This window comes from Ovis aries, chromosome 1 (assembly GCF_016772045.2).
Source record: "Ovis aries strain OAR_USU_Benz2616 breed Rambouillet chromosome 1, ARS-UI_Ramb_v3.0, whole genome shotgun sequence".
NCBI lineage: Eukaryota > Metazoa > Chordata > Mammalia > Artiodactyla > Bovidae > Ovis > Ovis aries.
Genome location: NC_056054.1, coordinates 85002329 through 85021283, shown reverse-complemented (window position 1 = coordinate 85021283; position 18955 = coordinate 85002329). Strand labels below are relative to the sequence as shown.

At 37.7% G+C, this 18955-nt stretch overlaps 1 protein-coding gene across 13 annotated transcripts in view; it reads left to right on the top strand.

The window, feature by feature from the left end:
• VAV3 (vav guanine nucleotide exchange factor 3) overlaps nt 1-18955 on the top strand; it is a 450959-nt gene that overhangs the window by 355585 nt on the left and 76419 nt on the right. For all 13 annotated transcript variants that reach the window (XM_060412226.1, XM_042251679.2, XM_042251676.2 and 10 more), the window contains one exon: nt 16332-16397. In XM_060412226.1, coding sequence (XP_060268209.1) covers nt 16332-16397 — 66 coding nt within the window. The remainder of the gene's footprint in view (nt 1-16331; nt 16398-18955) is intronic.

The window sequence follows — 18955 nt, the reverse complement described above, 5'->3', positions numbered from 1 at the left end:
GAAATGGTAGCCCACTCCAGTATTCTTGCCTGGAGAATCCCACGGGCAGAGAAGGCTGGTAGGCTACAGTCCATGGGGTCACAAAGAGTCGGACGTGACTGAGCGACTTCACCTCACCTCGCTCTGTATAATAGGCTCCAGTCTCATCCACCTCATTAGAACTGATTCAAATGCATTCTTTTTAATAGCTGAGTAATACTCCATTGTGTATATGTACCACAGCTTTCTTATCCATTCATCTGCTGATGGACATCTAGGTTGCTTCCATGTCCTGACTATTGTAAACAGTGCTGTGATGAACATTGGGGTACATGTGTCTCTTTCAATTCTGGTTTCCTCAGTGTGTATGCCCAGCAGTGGGATTGCTGGACTGTATGCCAGTTCTATTTCCAGTTTATTTAAGGAATCTCCACACTGTTCTCCATAGACCTTTTGTTCTTAAGTCATCTGTCCTGTAACATAAAACCTGACCCAGACACCCTCTGAGGTCTGAAGGAAGGAGGTAAGTGGAGTGGAGTTGGTAGATTTTTCTTCCCAGTACCTCTGCCTGCAATTTTAGTTGTCAGATCATGTCAAAAGATTCTTTTCCTTTGTCCTTAATTAGAAGGAGACTTTCTGATTCCTTCAAGACCATACAAGAATATTAAGTATAATAGAATTTTCTAAAACTATGCATGTTTTTCTCCTGATCCAAAATTGAAATGTCAGGCTGGATGATAGTCAGAGGCAAATAGAACACAAAAGAAGTATTTTTTAAGAGATTCAAATCTTCTTTGTTAAGAAAAGTTGAATCCTAATATCAAAAGACGCATTGCTTTGGCATTATGAAGCAGAGAGTAAACATCTCTGGGAACTGCTATTCTGAGGTCAGATTCCTTCTCGAGGGCATTTCTTTGTGGACTCTGAAATTTGGTTTAAAGATGGCAGTGACACCTTGTTAGGCAGTACTGGAGTAGTTTCAGGGTGCTTCTCAGGTGACCTTCGCTTTGCTTCTCCACTGTCGCTTATCACTTGCTCATCCCTTGTGTAAAACCAGGAGAAACCAAGGCAGAAGTGAAATTATGATGTGGGGATTGGAAGCTGTGTGATGAGTAGAAGCTGATTTGGTAGAAATATGTCCTGTAATTATCGGACCCTTATTTTGACAGGTGTTTACCTCAAAATATTGAGTTAAACCAGGGTCCCTAATTACAGAAAAGTAGAAAAAGGCAGAGTGGGACTGTAATAAAACAAGGGAGGCCCGGGAGAGATGATTATAGAAGATAATAGACATTAGTAAAGGGCTGTAAGAAACATTTTCCCTGGGTGACTGCCAACTGGCTTTGATTGAATAGGTCATAAACTGAGTTTGCAGGAATGTTTCCAAGTGTACAGAATGTATTGTGGGAACTGGCAAACCTCCTGAGTGGGTGAGGTTCTAATTGTTAACTCTCAAAATGGGCATTTTTGCTTAAGAGGTCTTATTGGTTCCTTTCCCATGGTTTCCAGTATAACCTACATTTGGTATAGGCCACAATATAGGTTATAATGTAACTTGATAAGGACTCTACTGTCTAAGGAGAAGTTCCAGCGGTGAAGTTTTACTGCTTCTTTTCCATATAGAGGATAACATTATTAAGGAAAGAGTCTGAGGAAATCTTTTACATTATTTTACCATCATAGAAACTATGCTCTGTCCTAATTACTACAAGTTTGTGTCAATAACAGAATACATTTAGTGGGCCATCAATCTGCAACTGATTTGATACCATGAGGGGTTTCCATAGAGTGGCATGCCCTTAAGAGTTGGGCCATTTGTTAAATTATAACATATATTGAATTTTAATTATTCATTGTAATCTGAATAAAGGAATGTTATTCTTCACGAGTCAATCCTATATACCCTAGGAAACAGAGGACTTCAAACTGAGTCAGAATGAAAGTCATTAAGGACCTGAACTGTCTGTCCTCTTCTATAAGTTCAGTTCAGTTCAGTCGCTCTGTTGTGTCCGACTCCTTGCGACCCCATGGACTGCAGCACACCAGGCCTTCTTATCCATTGAATCAGTGATGCCACCCAGACATCTCATCCTGTCTCATCCCCTCAATCTTTCTCAGCATCAGGGTCTTTTCAAATGAGTCCTTCACAACAGGTGGCCAAAGTTTTGGAGTTTCAGCTTCAACATCAGTCCTTCCAATGAATATTCAGGACTGATTTCCTTTAGGATGGACTGGTTGGATCTCCTTGCTGTCCAAAGGACTCTAAGGAGTCTTCTCCAACACCACAGTTCAAAAGCATCAATTCTTCAGTGCTCAGCTTTCTTTACAGTCCAAGTCTCACATCCTTACATGACTACTGGAAGAACCATAGTTTTGACTAGATGGACCTTTGCTGACAAAGTAACATCTCTGCTTTTTAATATGCTGTCTAGTTTGGTCATAGCTTTTCTTCCAAGGAGCAAGCGTCTTTTAATTTCATGGCTACAGTCACCATCTGCAGTGATTTTGGAGCCCTAAAAGATCAAGTCTCTCACTCTTTCCATTGTGTCTGATCTATTTGCCATGAAGTGATGGGACCAGATGCCATGATCTTAAGTTTTCTGAATGTTGAGTTTTAAGCCAACTTTTTCACTCTCCTCTTTCACTTTCATCAAAAGGCTTTTTAGCACCTCTTCACTTTCTGCCATAACAGTGGTGTCGTCTGCATATCTGAGGTTATTGATATTTCTCCCAGCAATCTTGAAACCAGCTTGTGCTTCCACCAGCCCAGCATTTCTCATGATGTACTCTGCATATACGTTAAATAAGCAGGGTGACAATATACAGCCTTGACGTACTCTTTCCCAATTTGGAACCAGTCTGTTGTTTGTTCTATGTCCGGTTCTAACTGTTGCTTCTTGACCTGCATACATATTTCTCAGGAGGCAGGTCATGTGGTCTGGTATTCCCATCTCTTGAAGAATTTTCCATGGTTTGTTGTAATCTTCACAGTCAAAGAGTGTGGCTTTGGCGTAGTCAATAGAGCAGAAGTAGATGTTTTTCTGAAACTCTCTTGCTTCTTTTGATGATCCACTTGTTGTTGGCAATTTGATCTCAGGTTCCTCTGCCTTTTCTAAATCTAGCTTGAACATCTGGAAGTTCACAGTTCACATATTGCTGAAGCCTGGCTTGGAGAATTCTGAGCATTACTTTGCTAGCGTGTGAGATGAGTGCAGTTGTGTAGTAGTTTGAGCATTCTTTGGCATTGCCTTTCTTTGGGATTGGAATGAAAACTGAAAACTTGGTGATTACTTAAAATTAAAATCACAAGAGAAGTATTCTGAGTAATAGCACCATACAAATTATATGCTCATGACAGCATTAGGCATCTTTAAAGAAATAATATTTTACAATGAACAGAATTAGTACTTTAGCGAAAAGTATATTGGCTTCTTAAATAAGGACAACTTATTTATATGTATAAATAAGTACAACCAGATTAAATTACTGACACGTAGTATCCCTGATTAAGAATTTGTGGGTCAGATATCTCTGGGTAACAGCAATTGACTGGAAAACTGCAGGGACTTGGGAAAAGTGATCATATAAATAAAAATGTTTGGTAGTAAAAGCAACCTCAGAAATCCATGGGTCAAAGTCTGTCATTTTACAGGTAAGACTGTTGAAGCCAAGAATGATTAAATGACTTACCAAAGATCTGAAAGCCAGGAAGAGAATACTGGGCTCCTGACTTTCTATACATATCAAATTATTACCGTAAATGTTTTATTTCTTCTGTTCCAAAATTCTACAAAATGCTATAGAAATAACTAAATCAAAAGCTGGTTAAGATACAACCCGAATGGGATCCTTGAGACAGTAGCCATATTATTCATTTTTAATCTCCTGGTACCTAGCATAGTATAAATATTAAGAAACCAATATACTTTTCATTAAATAACTAATTCTGTTCATTGTAAAATAGTATTTCTTTAAAGATGCCTAATGCTGTCATGAGCATATAATCTGTATGGTCCTATTACTCAAAATACTTCTTTTGTGATTTTAAGTAATCACCAAGGATAGGAAAACATTCATCAGTTATCTGCTGCTGCTAAGTTGCCTCAGTCGTGTCCGACTCTGTGCGACTCCATAGATGGCCGTCCACTAGGCTCTGCCATCCCTGGGATTCTCCAGGCAAGATCACCAGAGTGGGTTGCCTTTTCCTTTTCCAATGAATGAAAGTGAAAGTGAAGTCGCTCAGTCTTGTCCGACTCTTAGCGACCCCATGGACTGCAGCCTACCAGGCTCCTCCACCCATGGGATTTTCCAGGCAAGAATACAGGAGTGGGTTGCCATTGTTTTCTCTGCAGTTATCTGTTCGAATTAGAAAAACAAATCCCTATATTTTGGACCTTGCTAATGCTGATTTATTTGGGAGGCTATCTGGCCTCTCCCAAATAGGATTTCTCCCAAGATGTGGTAGAATCCTGTTTTTCTTTTCAGATTTTGTATTGAGTAACTACTCGTGATTTTACTCACTTATATGCAGATCAGTTTTGGCTTGCTAATTTTTCTTTCATCAGTTATATTTTGATTCAGGATTGCACTGTGTAGGCTACCCAGTGAGACTTTGGTGGGGTGGGGGAACTCAAGACACGCATAACTAGAGTGTTCCCTTCCCTGCTGGCAGAATTCAGTAACATCAAAAAATTCGTCTTTTGGATAACAAGAAAAATGCACTGCAGTCTCGTCTCATTCTGCTGTTATAATCATCTCACATCTAATAAGTTTAGAAATACAGCTTATGGCTTTTTAGTGAATTTTTTCTTAGCATACATTTCACAACTTTTTAAAGTTTTTGACACTTTTGTCTGCCAAAATTTCAAAGAGATAGTAAACATAAGCAATTTTGTATGCATTGGTAAAACCATCAAATATAAAAGAAGCTTTTGTCATATATTTTGATAACTTGATGCAATTATAAACTCTTATAAATTGAGGATAAATTTAATTTCAAAGATCCTAGATCAAGATGCAAGGGTATTTTTTAGAGTTATTCAGAATTCTAAGCCTATCACAGCTATTTACCTACAGATGAATTATGCCAGGAATGTGAATTTCATACAGCCTTCTGAAAAACTTCATGTTTACTGTTTATACATTGGACAAAAGTGAAAGACCCTGTTCTGACTGAGAAATTTTAAAAGCACCTGGTTTATGGTTTTGTTGTTCTGTGTGTGTGCATGAATATTTTCGAATTCTCATCATGATCATTCAGTATAACCATATGCAATTATGTTTGGCACATTTTTAAGGTGATCACTGGTAGGAAAATGTGTAACATCTTACTCATCAAATAAGAAGCAATTAACAATGAAAAAATGTGTATAATTGCAAGAAAGCATTGAGATTAAGAACTGGATTCTCTGCAATGTAACTGTTTCCTATTCAGGTAAAACATATGAAAGTGTGTCACTTGTGGCTTAGCAAACTTGCATAAATATAAAAAAGGAAGATGGGGTTATACACAGAACCAGGCATTTCTGTTTTAATGTGAATGGGTCAACTAAACAATGAAAATTTAAAAGTAAAAAGATTGAGATAAATAAAAAGGCAATATTGTAGGAAAAAAAAAAAGAAAGGTTTTTTTTTTTTTTTTTTTAGCACTTACCAAGTGCTTTTACAAACATTAGTTCTTTGAACCTTAGAACACCCTGGTGAGGCTTCGGTGGTAGAACTTGTCATCATCCTTGTTTTACCACTGAGCCTTGCCTGCAGTTGGGCAGATTCATATAGCAGAACTGGGATGAGAATGAGCTCTTCTGATGCCACATCCCTGCTGTCTGATTCTGCATTGCTGTATATCTAACTGATAACACTGGTGTGGCAGCAGCTAGGGTCAGAGATTGCTTCTCACCAAAGGCCAACTTCAGATAGCTTCTTTGTTGTGGTCTTCTCTCCTTTCTGGTCCTTTAGTTCCATCTCAGGTACTCAAAAAAATGAAGGGGAAGGAGAAAAAAAAAAAAAAAAAAAGCCTGTCAGTATAATTCCCAAAATAGTGCTTGCTAAAAGCTATCCATCCAATCAATAAACTAATTTGTATATTCACCTCTATTCTCATAATTTGTGGCCACCCTGTACATCTCTCCCCACCCCCAACAGATTGTGTATTTCTGACAGTGACTGGCCAGGGTGACAGTTGCTCTGGCCCTTATCCATGGGTGATGAATCGCCTAGTAATCTCCACACCACCATCATGCATACGTTGAAAGTGCTTAGGGCATTGTAACTTGGGAGAAATTCCAATCTTTCATAAATAACCATTAATCTATCCCTTTTAAGTTCAGCTTTCCAAATCTGTTTCAAATTGTTCAGTGCTATTTCCAGGAGTGCATTAAAGCTCCAATCCAGGTGGTATTAAGGGGATAAATGAGCCACAGGGAAAATACACTCTGTATTTTTCTTAAAGCAATTCTTTCTCCTTTGTACAAAGTTAGGAGCCAAGCAATTTACGATTAAGACTTCTGGAGGATATTCTCTATCATTTTCAGCCATTTTGTCTATGAGTTTAAAAAATGCAATTTTAGCTCTGCCATCCTAGCATACATTAACACTTTTCTCCATAGAAGTAGATTGTAAATATCACTTCTACCAGCATTTCTAAGTAGTTTTAATTCATTATGATTCACTGTAGTTTCTTTTTGAAGTAAAATGAAAAAACAGTTATAAGCGAAAGTCAGAAATAAATGTCTGAATATGCATTTATACTTGTGATCAGGCGTATCAAAGAGAGTCATCAATTTTAGTTTTGATCCATTTTTATACAGGAAGCAATTTGTTTTTCAGGAAAAGGCATATTTTATGAATCATAATTTAATATTGTTTTGTGTCTGTACCACTTTATTTAATGAAAGTTATAAAGGTGCCTCTTTTCTTACCATATACAGCCCATAGCCTATTTTCTCAGGTACTTTCCAAAGAGAATATTTTCATTAGAATGGCCCAATGTGTACCGTTAGATTTACAAAAGTCCCATCACATAATGCAGAGAATGCCCTGTAGAATAAATGCATATAAAGATAGCACTGTTTGATACATCAGATGACATATAACTGTAAATGTTTTCAAGTTGACCTTGAAGATGTTAAGGAACTCACCACAACAAATACCAGACAGGAGATTAACTAGAAGACGACTCCCTATCTCTGGCATTTGTACTAGGCATAAAAGGAATGACAAGTCAATTATTTGACCCAGAATAAAATGCCCGCATGGGAAAAGGAGGAGGAAATTCAGCTACATGTCTCTTATCAAGGTTAGTAAAAATTTCATAAGTAGATCATCACATGATGTGCACAAAATCAATGGCTTTGAAAATGGTTGATTTTGTAGCTATAGTCCTCAGTTCCAGCCATGCGTAGGGGATTGGCAGCTGCTCCGCCCATTAATATTAATGAATTATCAATGTACAGCCCACGCACAACCACCAGGGAACCAAAAATACTCCACCTACACACTACTTTATATTTTCAGTCTTCCAAATGTTTCAGGATGGCTACTCCCTTAATAAGTAGAGAATCGTTAAGTACAGTACGTATTATTTCATGTAGCTAAAACTGACATCTCATAGAAATTAGTGAGGAAATGTAACTTTATTCATCTGTTACGGTGTGTTAAATTATCTCGCTTCTTTTTCATTGAAGGGATGCCTGTGACCATTAAGGAGATGTAACCTGTACTGCTAGCACATTTCATTAAGAGAAAAATTCAGAATGACCTTGGTAGTCTGCTTAGTGAAAAATTCCTTCTCCAAGATCTCCACTAGTGTTAAACGCACTGTTACAGAACATCACTGTTTTTTCTAAATTCTGAATTCAATAGAATAAGCTCTGTTCTTTTGCTGATCTCCTCCCTCCTGATGGTTCCTTCCTGCTTTTTAGTTAGATTGATTTCTGTAAGCTCTGATTTCTTCTCTCTACATTTTCTTCCACAACATTCTTGCTCCTATGATTTTAAGTTTCCCCTCTGTATGATTGCCATCTCACTCTGTGTTATCCAGATGGATTACATAATCACCTCCTTGACTTTCCCCCCAGTCTTTAACTCCCATTCTCTACTCTTCCCCTATCTAAACCACAGGCAAGTCCTGAACACTGCAGTTAAATGATATCGCTAGCACCTGTTACCCTTCCTGCAGGCCTATCTCCTTTCTATGACACCATTTTTTGAATGACATTCTCACCTACAAAGCCATGCCCATCTATAGGCCAGCTGCGTATTGATGTCATATTACTAAAATATATAATCCCTTTACTGAGACCCTGTGGCCAGTGATAAATTTCAGATATCATAGTCAAGCTGGTTCCTTAGCCTTCTTTCTACTGTGCCCTTTGTGAGTCTTATGATGCAGGGAGAAGCAGTGCAAAGCTCTGAAGTTAGATCATCTGAATTTGAATTCTGGTTCTGTCACTTGCTTCCTTCACCAGGGCTTCCCTGGTGGCCCAGAAGGTAAAGCGTCTGCCTGCAGTGCAGGAGACCTGGTTCGATCCCTGGGTCGGGAAGATCCCCTGGAGAAGGAAATGGCAACCCACTACAGTACTCTTGCCTGGAAAATTCCATGGACAGAGGAGCCTTGTAGACTACCGTCCATGGGGTCGCAAAGAGTCAGACACAACTGAGCAACTTCACCTCACGTCTGTCACTTGCTAGCTCTGTGATCATGAGTAAATCATTTAACTCCTCTGTGTCTCATTTCTCTCACCTTTAAAATAGGGATCGTAGTTGGACCTATCACAAAGGAGTATTTTAAGGACTAAATGAAACACTCAGATCAGTGTTTAGCATACAGTTCAGTTCAGTTCAGCCGCTCAGCCATGTCCGACTCTTTGCGACCCCATGAATACAGTAGTGGTACAATAAGTGTTACTCATTATTAGACTCCGCTTAAAGGGAATGATTTACATTTCCCGTGCACATGCTATAATTTCTTAGCCCCAGGCCTTTCTCATGATGTATCTTGTTTTCAGAATATTCTCCTTTTCCATCCCTGTTTGTTTAAACCCTGCATATTTCACATTCCTATGTCCCCTTTTCCATGTAGCTTTCAGAAAAACCCTGACTATTCAATCTGTCTTTTGAATTTCCATAGCCTTTCCTGTACCTTTTTAACAGTATTTAGCCCTTTTGTGTGTGTGTGTATGTATGTTACTTGCTTAGTCGTGTCCGACTCTTTGTGACCCCATAGATCGCAGCCCACCAGGCCCCTCTGTCCACGGGATTCTCCAGGCAAGAACACTGGAGTGGGTTGCCATTTCCTTCTCCAAAAGGAACTATAGAAAGAAAGTGAAGATGCTCAGTCGTGTCCGACTATTTGCGACCCCATGGACTGTAGCCTCCCAGGCTTCTCCATCCATGGAATTTCCCAGGCAAGAGTACTAGAGTAGGTTGGCATTTCCTTCTCCAGTTTAGCCCTTTCTACTTTGTATTATGTGTATAACATAGTTTCTGAAAATATAGGGGAAAACAAAAACTGTCTTATGAATTTTTCTCATGGTCTAACCAAACATTAGATACTGTATTTGTTGACTGAATGAATAAATATTCCACGTGTTCACTTACTTTTTCCCTAGTATGCAAGTGCAATTGCAGTTTGAGAACCTTGCCAAAACTAGTATCTTCTCTCTGCTTGGTTATGTAATTCATCCCCCTCTATCTTAATCCAACCCTTTCCTCTTCTCTTTTCTCCCCATACCTCTAACTGTTCCCCTTTTTCTGCTCCACTTACCTTTTCTCCCTTCCACTCTCCTTCCCTCATCTTCTCTTTTCTCTTCATCTTCCTCCTCATCATTGTCTTTAATTCTGGGTTCCTACTTTTTAAAATTTTCTCTACAAACTCATTGCCAAGATCTGTAAGAACAAAGGGATACTACTTCAAGGAGGAGATATTTTCCGATTATTTTTTGTTACTCTTCTTTGCCAAAAATAATAGAGCATGTAGCATCCGATTATAATGCAACTTACTCATATGAGGTACTGAGAAGCAAGCAATTGTTAAATAGCAAATAAAAAGAAGCCCAATATCTGGACAAGGAGAAATAATCTCATAAGAACTTTTTAATTACATGTTCTGATTACTGCAGTTTGAGTATGGTTAGTTTTTCTAGAAAGGGGAAATAATTGTGTCATGAGATTCTTTTAAAGAGGAGTTTGACTAGTGGCCTCCAAGAATAAATTCTTTTCTTATTGTTAATTTCTCTTTCTTATTTACAATGCTATTTTGAATTACAATCCATTTCTCCAAAATCTTAACTGTCCTCTTGCCTTAATCAGTATCCTGTTTCTCCTAAATTTGAAAATCATCTAAAATATCATATCTGTTTCCATTTCCATGTGTCTTGCAATGTCTCATCCTGTTTGAAGAACATTCCCATGAGTTCTGTTAGGGATACAAATACCAGTGAAATCTAACTCCTAATTAATTATGAATAATTATTGAACAAAACGATCTGCTTGTATTTACAAATGTAAATTTGAAAGATACAGTATGCATATATTATCTCTACTGTAGGATTGAGGGATGTGAAGCTAAGAAAATTGAATGGTAGATTGGAAAGTCAAACTTGAATTCCTATTTTACAATCATGATCTGAAGCCACATATAAGGTTTAACAATTTTGTTTTATTATTTTTTAATGGTACCATATTTATTTAAATTGGAGGCTAATTATTTTAAAATATTGTAGTGGTTTTTGCCATACATTCACATGTATCAGCCATGGGTGTATATGTGTTCCCCATCCTGACCCTCCATCCCACCTCCTTCCCCATCCCATCCCTCAGGGTCATCCCAGTTCACCAGCCCTGAGCACCCGTCTCATGCATTGAACCTGGACTGGCGATCTATTTTACATATGATAATATGCATGTTTCAATGCTATTCTCTCAAAGCATCCCACCCTCACCTTCTCCCATAGAGTGCAAAAGCCTTTTCTTTACATCTGTGTCTCTTTTGCTGTCTCACGTATAGGGTCATCATTACCATCTTTCTAAATTCCTTATATATTCATTCATTTACTATATTGGTATTTTTTTTTCTGACTTACTTCACTCTGTAAATAGGCTGCAGTCTCATCCACCTCATCGGAACTGATTCAATGCATTCTTTTTAATAGCTGAGTAATATTCCATGGGAAAGAAATGCAAAAAAGCAAAATGGCTGTCTGGGGAGGCCTTACAAATAGCTGTGAAAAGAAGAGAAGAGAAAGGCAAAGGAGAAAAGGAAAGATATAAGCATCTGAATGCAGAGTTCCAAAGAATAGCAAGGATAGATAAGAAAGCCTTCCTCAGCTATCAATGCAAAGATAGGAGAAGACAACAGAATGGGAAAGACTACAGATCTCTTCAAGAAAATTAGAGATACCAAGGGAACATTTCAAGCAAAGATGGGCTTGATAAAGGATAGAAATGGTATGGACATAAAGAAGCAGAAGATATTAAGAAGAGGTGAACAAAAAAGATCTTCAGGACCAAGATAATCACGATGGTGTGATCACTCACCTAGAGCCAGACATCCTGGATTGTAAAGTCAAGTGGGACTTAGAAAGCATCACTATGGGTGGATTCATGTCAATGTATGGCAAAACCAATACAGTATTGTAAAGTAAAAAAATAAAAAAAATTTAAAAAAGAAAGCATCACTATGAACAAAGCTAGTGGAGGTGATGGAATTCTAGTTGAGCTATTTCAAATCCTGAAAGATGATGCTGTGAAAGTGCTGCACTCAATATGCCAGCAAATTTGGAAAACTCAGCAGTGGCCACAGGGCTGTAAAAGGTCAGTTTTCATTCCAATCCCAAAGAAAGGCAATGCCAAAGAATGCTCAAACTACTGCACAATTGCACTCATCTCACTAGTAAAGTAATGCTCAAAATTCTCCAAGCCAGGCTTCAGCAATACGTGAACCGTGAACTTCCAGATGTTGAAGCTAGTTTTAGAAAAGGCAGAGGAAGCAGAGATCAAATTGCCAACATCTGCTGGGTCATGGAAAAAGCAAGAGAGTTCCAGAAAAACATTTATTTCTGCTTTATTAACTATGCTAAAGCCTTGGACTGTGTGGATCACAATAAACTGGAAAATTCTTCAAGAGATGAGAATACCAGACCACCTGACCTGCTGCTTGAGAAACCTATATGCAGGTCAGGAAGCAACAGTTAGAACTGGACATGGAACAACAGACTGGTTCGAAATAGGAAAAGGAGTATGTCAAGGATATATATTGTCACCCTGCTTATTTAACTTCTGTGCAGAGTGCATCATGAGAAACACTGGGCTGGAAGAAGCACAAGCTAGAATCAAGAGTGCCGGGAGAAATATCAATAACCTCAGATATGCAGATGACACCACCCTTATGGCAGAAAGTGAAGTGGAACTAAAAAGCCTCTTGATGAAAGTGAAAGTAGAGAGTGAAAAAGTTGGCTTAAAGCTCAACATTCAGAAAACAAAGATCATGGCATCCGGTCCCATCACTTCATGGGAAGTAGATGGGGAAACAGTGGAAACAGTGTCAGACTTTATTTTGGGGGGCTTCAAAATCACTGCAGATGGTGACTGCAGCCATGAAATTAAAAGACACTTACTCCTTGGAAGGAAAGTTATGACCAACCTAGATAGCATATTGAAAAGCAGAGACATTACTTTGCCAACAAAGGTCCATCTAGTCAAGGCTATGGTTTTTCCAGTGGTCATGTATGGATGTGAGAGTTGGACTGTGAAGAAAACTGAGCAGTGAAGAATTGATGCTTTTGAGCTGTGGTGTTGGAGAAGACTCTTGAGAATCTGTTGGACTGCAAGGAAATCCAGCCAGTCTATTCGAAAGGAGATCAGTCCTGGGTGTTCTTTGGAGGGACTGATGCTAAAGCTGAAATTCCAATACTTTGGCCACCTCATTTGAAGAGTTGACTCATTGGAAAAGACCTTGATACTGGGAGGGATTGGGGGCAGGAGGAGAAGGGGACAAGAGAGGATGAGATGGCTGGATGGCATTACCGACTTGATGGACATGAGTTTGGGTGAACTCCAGGAGTTGGTGATGGACAGGGAGACCTGGCATGCTTCCAGGTTCATGGTGTCACAAAGAGTCGGACATGACTGAGCGACTGAACTGAACTGAATATTCCATTGTGTATATGTACCACAGCTTTCTTATCCATTCATCTGCTGATGGATGTCTAGGTTGCTTCCATGTCCTGGCTATTGTAAACAGTGCTGCGATTAACATTGGGGTGCATGTGTCCCTTTCAATTCTGGTTTCCTTGGTGTGTATGCTCAGCAGTGGGATTGCTGGGCCGTATGCCAGTTCTATTTCCAGTTTTTTAAGGAATCTCCACACTGTTCTCCATAGTGGCTGTACTAGTTTGCATTCCCACCAATAGTGTAAGAGGGTTCCCTTTTCTCTGCACCCTCTCCAGCATTTATTGCTTGTAGACTTTTGGATAGCAGCCATTCTGACTGACGTGAGATGGTACCTCATTGTGGTTTTGATTTGCATTTCTCTGATAATGAGTGATGATGAGCATCTTTTCATGTGTTTGTTACCCATCTGTATGTCTTCTTTGGACAACTGTTTAGTTCTTTGGCCCATTTTTTGATTGGGTCACTTATTTTTCTGGAATTGAGCTGCATGAGCTGCTTTTATATTTTTGAGATTCTTTGTCAGTTGCTTCATTAGCTATTATTTTCTGCCATTCTGAAGGCTGTCTTTTCACCATGCTTATAGTTTCCTTCGTTGTGCAAAAGGTTTTAAGTTTAATTAGGTCCCATTTGTTTATTTTTGCTTTTATTTCCATTACTCTGGGAGGTGGGTCATAGAGTTTCGTGCTATGATTTATGTCAGAGAGTGTTTTGCCTATGTTTTCCTCTAGGAGTTTTATAGTTTCTGGTCTTATGTTTAGATCTGTAATCCATTTTGAGTTTATTTTTGTGTATGATGTTAGAAAGTGTTCTAGTTTCCTTCTTTTACAAGTGGTTGATCAGTTTTCCCAGCACCATGTGTGAAAGAGATCGTCTTTTCTCCATTGTATATTCTTGCCTCCTTTGTCAAAGATAAGGTCTCCATAGGCATGTGGATTTATCTCTGTGCTTTCTATTTTGTTCCATTGATCTATGTTTCTGTCTTTGTGCCAGTACCATACTGCCTAGATGACTGTTGCTTTGTAGTATAGCCTGAAGTCAGGTAGGTTGATGCCTCCAGTTCCATTCTTCTTTTTCAAGATTGCTTTGGCTACTGGAGTTGTGGTTTCTTTTGTTTTTTTTTTTTTTTTTTGTATTTCCGTACAAATTGTGAAATTATTTGTTCTAGTTCTTTGAAAAACACCGTTGGTAGCAATGGCACCCCATTCCAGTACTCTTGCCTGGAAAATCCCATGGATGCAGGAGCCTGGTAGGCTGCAGTCCATGGGGTCACTAAGAGTCAGACACAACTGAGTGACTTCCCTTTCACTTTTCACTTTCATGCATTGGAGAAGGAAATGGCAACCCACTCCAGTGTTCTTGCCTGGAGAATCCCAGGGACGGCGGAGCCTGGTGGGTTGCCATCTATGGGGTCACACAGAGTTGGACACGACTGAAGTGACTTAGCAGCAGCAGCTTGATAGGGATTGCATTGAATCTATAGATTGCTTTGGGTAGTGTATTCATTTTCACTATATTGATTCTTCTGATCTATGAACATGGTATATTTCTCCATCTATTTGTGTCATCTTTGATTTTTTCATCAGTGTTTTATAGTTTTCTATATATAGGCCTTTTGTTTCTTTAGGTAGATTTATTCCTAAATTTTATTTTTTTCATTGCAATGGTGAATAGAATTGTTTCCTTAATTTCTGTTTTCTCATTGTTAGTGTATAGGAATGCAAGGAATTTGTGTGTTAATTGTATATCCTGCAACTTTACTATATTCATTGATTAGCTCTAGTAATTTTCTGGTGGAGTCTTTACAGTTTTCTATGTAGAAGATCATGTCATCTGCAAACAGAGTTTTACTTCTTCTTTTCCAATCTGGACTCCTTTTATTCTTTTTCTTCTCTGATTGCTGTGGCTAACACTTCCAAAGTTACATTGAATAGTAGTGGTGAGAATGGGCACCCGTGTCTTGTTCCTGACTTTAGGGGAAATGCTTTCAGTTTTTCACCATTGAGGATAATGTTTGCTGTGGGTTTATCATGTATGGCTTTTATTATGTTGAGGTATGTTCCTTCTGTGCCTGCTTTCTGGAGGGTTTTTATCATAAATGGATGTTGAATTTTGTTAAAGGCTTTTTCTGCATCTACTGAGATAATCATATGGTTTTTATCTTTCAATTTGTTAATGTGGTGTATCACATTGATTGATTTGCAAATATTGAAGAATCCTTGCGTCCCTGGGATAAAGTCTACTTGGTCATGATGTACGATCTTTTAAATATGTTGTTGGATTCTGTTTGCTAGAATTTTGTTAAGGATTTTTGCATCTATGTTCATCAGTGATATTGGCCTGTAGGGTTTTTTTTTGTTGTGTGTGTGGCATCTTTGGTTTTGGTATTAGGGTGATGGTGGCCTCATAGAATGAGTTTGGAACTTTACCTTCCTCTGCAATTTTCTGGAAGAGTTTGTGTAGGCTAGGTGTTAGCTCTTATCTAAATTTTTGGTGGAATTCGGCTGTGAGGCCATCTGGTCCGGGGCTTTTGTTTGCTGGAAGATTTCTGATTACAGTTTCGATTTTCATGCTTGTGATGGGTCTGTTAAGATTTTCTATTTCTCCCTGATTCAGTTTTGTAAAGTTATACTTTTCTAAGAATTTTCCATTTCTTCCAAGTTGTCCATTTTATTGGCATATAGTTGCTGATAGTAGTGTCTTATGAGCCGTTGTATTTCTCTGTTGTCTGTTGTGACTTCTCCATTTTCATTTCTAATTTTGTTGATTTGATTCTTCTCCCTTTGTTTCTTGATGAATCTGGCTAATGGTTTGTCTATTTTATTTATCTCCTCAAAGAACCAGCTTTTAGCTTTGTTGATTTTGGCTATGGTCTCCTTTGTTTCTTTGCATTTATTTCTGCCCTAACTTTTATGATTTTTTTCCTTCTACTAACCCTGGGGTGCTTCATTTCTTCTTTTTCTAGTTGCTTTAGGTGTGTAGTTAGGTTATTAGTTTTAACAATTTAAAAACCTTTCTGCTTATGTTTCCCTTCCTGAGCTATAGTAAGTTAATGTTAGGATTGGGTACAATGTGGAAGTAATTCTGAAGGTTCTGACCAATAGCATCATGCATCTACCATTACACAATTATCATTATGGTAAATTTGTTCTCAACATTGGCATTTTTTTTTTCTAATTTAGGGTAGAAATTTAACATCTGGAGAGGTTGGATTTTTTCCGAGTGATGCTGTCAAGCCTTGCCCATGTGTAAGTATGAGTATTTTATTTCTTTCTACTTTGTTTTTTGATGCTGTAGTTAATTATGCAAGAATGTATAAAGGATATTGGTCTGGTCCCTAATTAACTTATATTTTCTTATTAATAATATTACATACCAAAATCATGACTCCATTATCATAAAACATTTTTAAATGTTAATGGAATATATGAAAGAGGAACTATTTACTTATTTTGTTTGTTTGAACAAAATTAAAAATTTTACCAGGTTTTAGAAGGAATAAACTAAAGCTACCTATCAGATATATTGTACTAATTCCCCTTTTCCCTCTGAGGTAGGGATTAAAAGCGAAAGTCGCTCAGTCATGTACAAGTCTTTGCAACCACCATAGATTACACAGTCTATGTAACTCTCCAGGCCAGAATACTGGAGTGGGTAGCTTATCCCTTCTCCAGGGAATCTTACTGACCCAGGAATTGAACCAGGGTCTCCTGCATTGCAGGTGGACTTTTTACCAACTGAACTATCAGGGAAGCCAAGGTGAGGATCTAATCTATTTCCAGTCACTTTGAGTTACAGAGATAGTGCACTTCAACTAGTGTGTTTGAAAGCATGCTAGAAAGCATGAAAGTCCACAGATTCTCCAAATATCTTACTATTATACATTTTTCTGTGCTTTAGTTTGTCATAACTGTTTATTTAGTGTCATAATGATATTTTCTGAAAACATCAAACACATTAGGCAAATACAAGAAGAGTGAATATTTACTCAAATATTATTATGGATGAATATCACATAAAATGTACTCCCTAATGCTTCATGAAATTTATATATTTCTGTTTAGCATAATATTTAATCATCAGAATTTGATGTTTAGAGTAGATTTTTATAGAAACTTTAAGTTCTTAGCTTTAAGTAAATGAAATTTTTTTCTTGATACTAATATAATGCAGTTAATGGTTTGGAGGGAATTAAAATCTTGAACTATCTTGCTTGCCAAATTTTGGTCCTTCTGAGATTTCTAAACGGAACATTCTTTTTAATATTAATTAATAATGGGAATGTCTGCCATCCTTGACCTCAGATGTAATCTGAAGAATAATTTACTCTCCTCATTCAAGATTAATTAAATTTCAAAAGCAAAATGAATATTAAAAAAGCTCTTGCTATTTCTGTGGGCTCTATGATCCAATTTCATATATTATTTAGCCTGTTATATCTTGAAGAAATCACTGAAACTTGATACCATTCATTTTATTAGATAAGCAAAAATGATTGTTTAGCCAGTTTTCTGTCATTTATACGAACATCATTAAGGCTTCCTATGCTTAAAGAAATGATATTTATATGTAGGCATGTAGCCAGAAATTAAGATTTGGAAACCTAAAGACATCAACTGGGTTTCCCTGATAGCTCAGTTGGTAAAGAATATGCCCGCAATGTGGGAGACCTGGATTTGATCCCTGGGTTGGGAAGATCCCCTGGAAGAGGGCAAGGTAACCCACTCCATTATTCTTGCCAGGAGAATCCCCATGGACAGAACCCTGATGGGCTACAGTCCATGGGGTTGCAAAAAGTCAGACATAACTGAGCAACTAAGCACAGCAAAGACATAAAATCAAAACTACTAAGCATTGCATGTCCCACATACTGTTTACCTTCCACAGCTCCTTGAATATAGCATAGAATGAGCATTTGAAGTTTTATTTTAGGAATAGTCTAGCACAAAGTAGGTATTTAACATATTTTTTGTTGTATGAATGAGCAAAGGAGTGAAAAAAAAAAACAAAAAAACAAACAAAAAAAAAAGGCCCTAACTAAATGTAGGCAGCTATCAGTGGCAGATACTAATTGAATCAGCTTGTAGGATCATAGTGAATGGTATTTGGTGAACTGGTTACTGGAAAAAGAAATATGCTTAGGATTTTAAGCTGATAAAGAGTTGTAGGAACACATAATTATGAATTGGATTCCCAACTAAATGTAATTGTTTTTATAGCTTAAAATTAATAGCTATTAAAATTTTACTGCTTTACTTAGTGAAATTATAGATTAATTTGTTGGTTGTAGGTTAAATTAAGGTAAATATTTAGAAGGAGGGAAAACACAGGAAGAACATAAAAGAGACAGGTTTATTATTTCCGCCAATATGATACTTGGAGACAAAGCCTGGAGCTACAGCACAACGTAGACTTTGGTATCTCTGTGAATTCCAGATCCTTCAGTGGGTGAATGAGAAGAAAACTATCTTACAGAAGATGATATGCCTATCTTTGCTTGGGCCTTGATTAGAAAGGAAAAGCAAGCATTTGGTTGGAAAGGAAAAAAGAAATTTTCTCTCTAAGAATTTTTATATTTAGGTCTTTAATCCATTTTGAGTTTATCTTTGTGTGTCATGTTAACAAGTGTTCTAATTTCATTCTTTTACATGTAGTTTTCCCATCACCACTTCTTGAAGAGACTATCTTTTCTCCATTGTATATTTTTGCCTCCTTTGTCAAAGGAAGGTGCACATAGGTGCATGGATTTATCTCTGGGCTTTCTATCTTGTTTTATTGGTCTATATTTCTGCTTTTGTGCCAGTAC